This window comes from Bison bison, unplaced genomic scaffold (genome assembly GCF_000754665.1).
Source record: "Bison bison bison isolate TAMUID 2011002044 unplaced genomic scaffold, Bison_UMD1.0 scf7180017864263, whole genome shotgun sequence".
In the NCBI taxonomy this organism is placed as follows: Eukaryota; Metazoa; Chordata; class Mammalia; order Artiodactyla; family Bovidae; genus Bison; species Bison bison.
This window is the reverse complement of record NW_011494835.1, coordinates 6,405,144-6,407,935: the sequence shown is the minus strand read 5'-3', so window position 1 is coordinate 6,407,935 and position 2,792 is coordinate 6,405,144. Positions and strand designations below refer to the sequence as shown.

Here is a 2,792-nt window from a genome sequence, read left to right as displayed (position 1 = left end):
TTGGACTGTGAAGAAGACTGAGCGCCGAAGAATTGATGCTTTTGAACTGTGGTGTTGGAGAAGACTCTTGAGAGTCCCTTGGACTGCAAGGAGATCCAACCAGTCCATTCTGAAGGAGATCAGCCCTGGGATTTCTTTGGAAGGAATGATGCTAAAGCTGAAACTCCAGTACTTTGGCCACCTCATGCGAAGAGTTGACTCATTGGAAAAGACTCTGATGCTGGGAGGGATTGGGGCAGGAGGAGAAGGGGACGACAGAGGATGAGATGGCTGGATGGCATCACTGACTCCATGGACGTAAGTCTGAGTGAACTCCGGGAGTTGGTGATGGACAGGGAGGCCTGGCGTGCTGCGATTCATTGGTTCGCAAAGAGTCGGACACGGTTGAGTGACTGAACTAAACTGAAAATCAGACCTTGTCTGTCCACACTAAAAGTAAGATGAACAAGATCAGAGTAGGCAGAAATAATAAGAGCTTTCATTATTATGAAATTGATATGCTAATACTATTTCTACACAATGCCCAGGAATATCACCTTTTACTTGGACTTATTTACCCTTTTAGAAACACAATTCTAATAAATTTGTTGTGTGTATTTATTTATGTATATACATGTTATCCACTTAAAGAAGCAACCTAAAATAAATAACCATTCATAGCAGGTTGGCAATCTCACCCAAAGGGAAAAGAATCCTATAAGCATAATCAGAATATGTACCAAAAACAGAAGAAAGGTAAAAAGTTATAAAATTATGTGACTATTTTGTGTTGTAAGAAAAATATGCTATATAAGCAGTTAATACCTGAAAGGCTCATTATTTAATATCCAAGTGTAATGGTTGAGGTTAAAATAATAATACTTATTCATCAGATAATATTCGATTATGATTAGTTCAATGGAGAAAAAAATTGAAATTAAAAGACTAACTTTCAAATTGCAAATTGTTATTATGAATCTGAACTTTTGTGTTAAGTCATTTAACCTCTCTGAAACTCATTCTGTTTAAATAATAATTTTAAAATAATCTTTAAAAATGATAATACAACCTAAGGTGTGAACAAGATGATGGATTAGGAAGATCCTGAGCTCACCTCTGTCTACAGGTACAATGAAATTACAACTATTTACAGAGAAACTATCTCTGAATGACTAGTAGAAAAGATTTTCCACAACTAAAGATATTAAGTGGAAATAAGTAATTTACATTGTAAAGAACTCAAGGTAATGATCATTAAGGTGGTCAATGAACTTGGGAGAAGAATGACAAGCTCAATGAACTTGGGAGTGAATCACAGTGAGAAGTTTAATAAAGAGCTGGAAAATATAGTGAAGAATCAAACAGAGCTGATACTTCTCTAAACAAGGTATATAAATGGTCCATGAGCATCTAAGATACTCAACATTATCAGTCCATAGGAAAGTGTGAATCAAGGCCACAGTGAGGTAGCATTTCACTCTCACTAGAACGGGTATGACAAAAATGAGAGACAACAGTATTGGCTAGAAAATGAAGAACTGATACCCTTATTCATTCCTGGTGGGAGTTAATATAATGCAGCTGCTCTGGAAAGCAGTTCCTCAGAGTTATACATAGTGTTACCATGTGACTCCACAATTACACGTCAAGCTGTTCATTGTTGACCTGAAACAAATGGACTGCCAGATATTTCTCCAGCAAAGATGCATTTATTTGGGATCAGAAGAGAGCTACAATTCAGAGTCTGCGACCATGGTGAGCCACGTGCAAGTTACTGCACACCAAGGAAACAACAGTTTTATAGAGGGGAAAAAGAGGTGGGAATGGCTATAGTAAACAAAAGTGTATGGCTTTTCATTGAGTCATTGCCAGGAAAGAAGAGGGTCATTCTTCCTATTGGGCTCTGCTGTTGACCCAGAAGAGGGCCCTCTTCTGGCCCATCAACTCTATTTAAAATATTCAAGTTTTGTTTATAAAATTTGGACAATACCCGAGAAATGAAAACACATGATCACACAAAAACATGTACATAAATGTTCTTAGCATCGTTATTTACAATAGGTTAAAACGTAGAAACAACCCAAATGTCCATCAACTAATAAATAAAGAAAATGTGATCTGTTTACACAATGACATTTAATTAGTCATAAAAAAGTATGAACTACAGATACATGTTATAGCATGGATGAACCTAAGAACATTATACTAAGTGAAAGAAGCCAGACACAAAAGATCATGTGTTATATGATTCCATTTATATGAAATTTCTAGAATAGGTAAATCTGTAAAAGTAGAAAGTAGGGTAATGGTTGCCAGGGACTAAAGGAAGGGTGGAATGGGGAGTGATTGTGATAGATGTCGAGTTTTTTTTAGGGGTGATGAAAATGTTCCAGGTGATTACACAAGCTTATAAATATACTAAAACTCACTGAATATTATGGTATGTGAATGATAAAAGAAAACTTGTGGCAAAACAAATGGCCATTACTCACCATCACCTTTAGTGTTGGGGGTTACTGGAGACGGTGTTAACAGATGAGGCATTTGTGCGGCTTCCTTGCTGGAAGTTCCTAATTTGATAAGATAGACGACATTATTATTAGTTACAATTTCATCTCACTGGTCAAGGAATAAATAAAAATAAGTCTAATTTGAAGGTGAAAATCTTTCTATAGATACTGGGTAAAATTTGTATAGTTCTTCTGTGTATTCTTGCCACCTCTTCTTAATATCTGCTGCTTCTGTTAGGTCCATACCATTTCTGTCCTTTATCGAGCCCATCTTTGCATGAAATGTTCCCTTGGTATCTCTAA

The 2,792-nt window shown here is 36.4% G+C and overlaps 1 protein-coding gene across 3 annotated transcripts in view; it reads right to left on the bottom strand.

Moving 5' to 3' along the window:
- Positions 1-2,792, bottom strand: part of EMCN (endomucin) — a 125,247-nt gene that overhangs the window by 64,459 nt on the left and 57,996 nt on the right. For all 3 annotated transcript variants that reach the window (XM_010848293.1, XM_010848291.1, XM_010848292.1), the window contains exon 3: positions 2,472-2,549. In XM_010848293.1, coding sequence (XP_010846595.1) covers positions 2,472-2,549 — 78 coding nt within the window. The remainder of the gene's footprint in view (positions 1-2,471; positions 2,550-2,792) is intronic.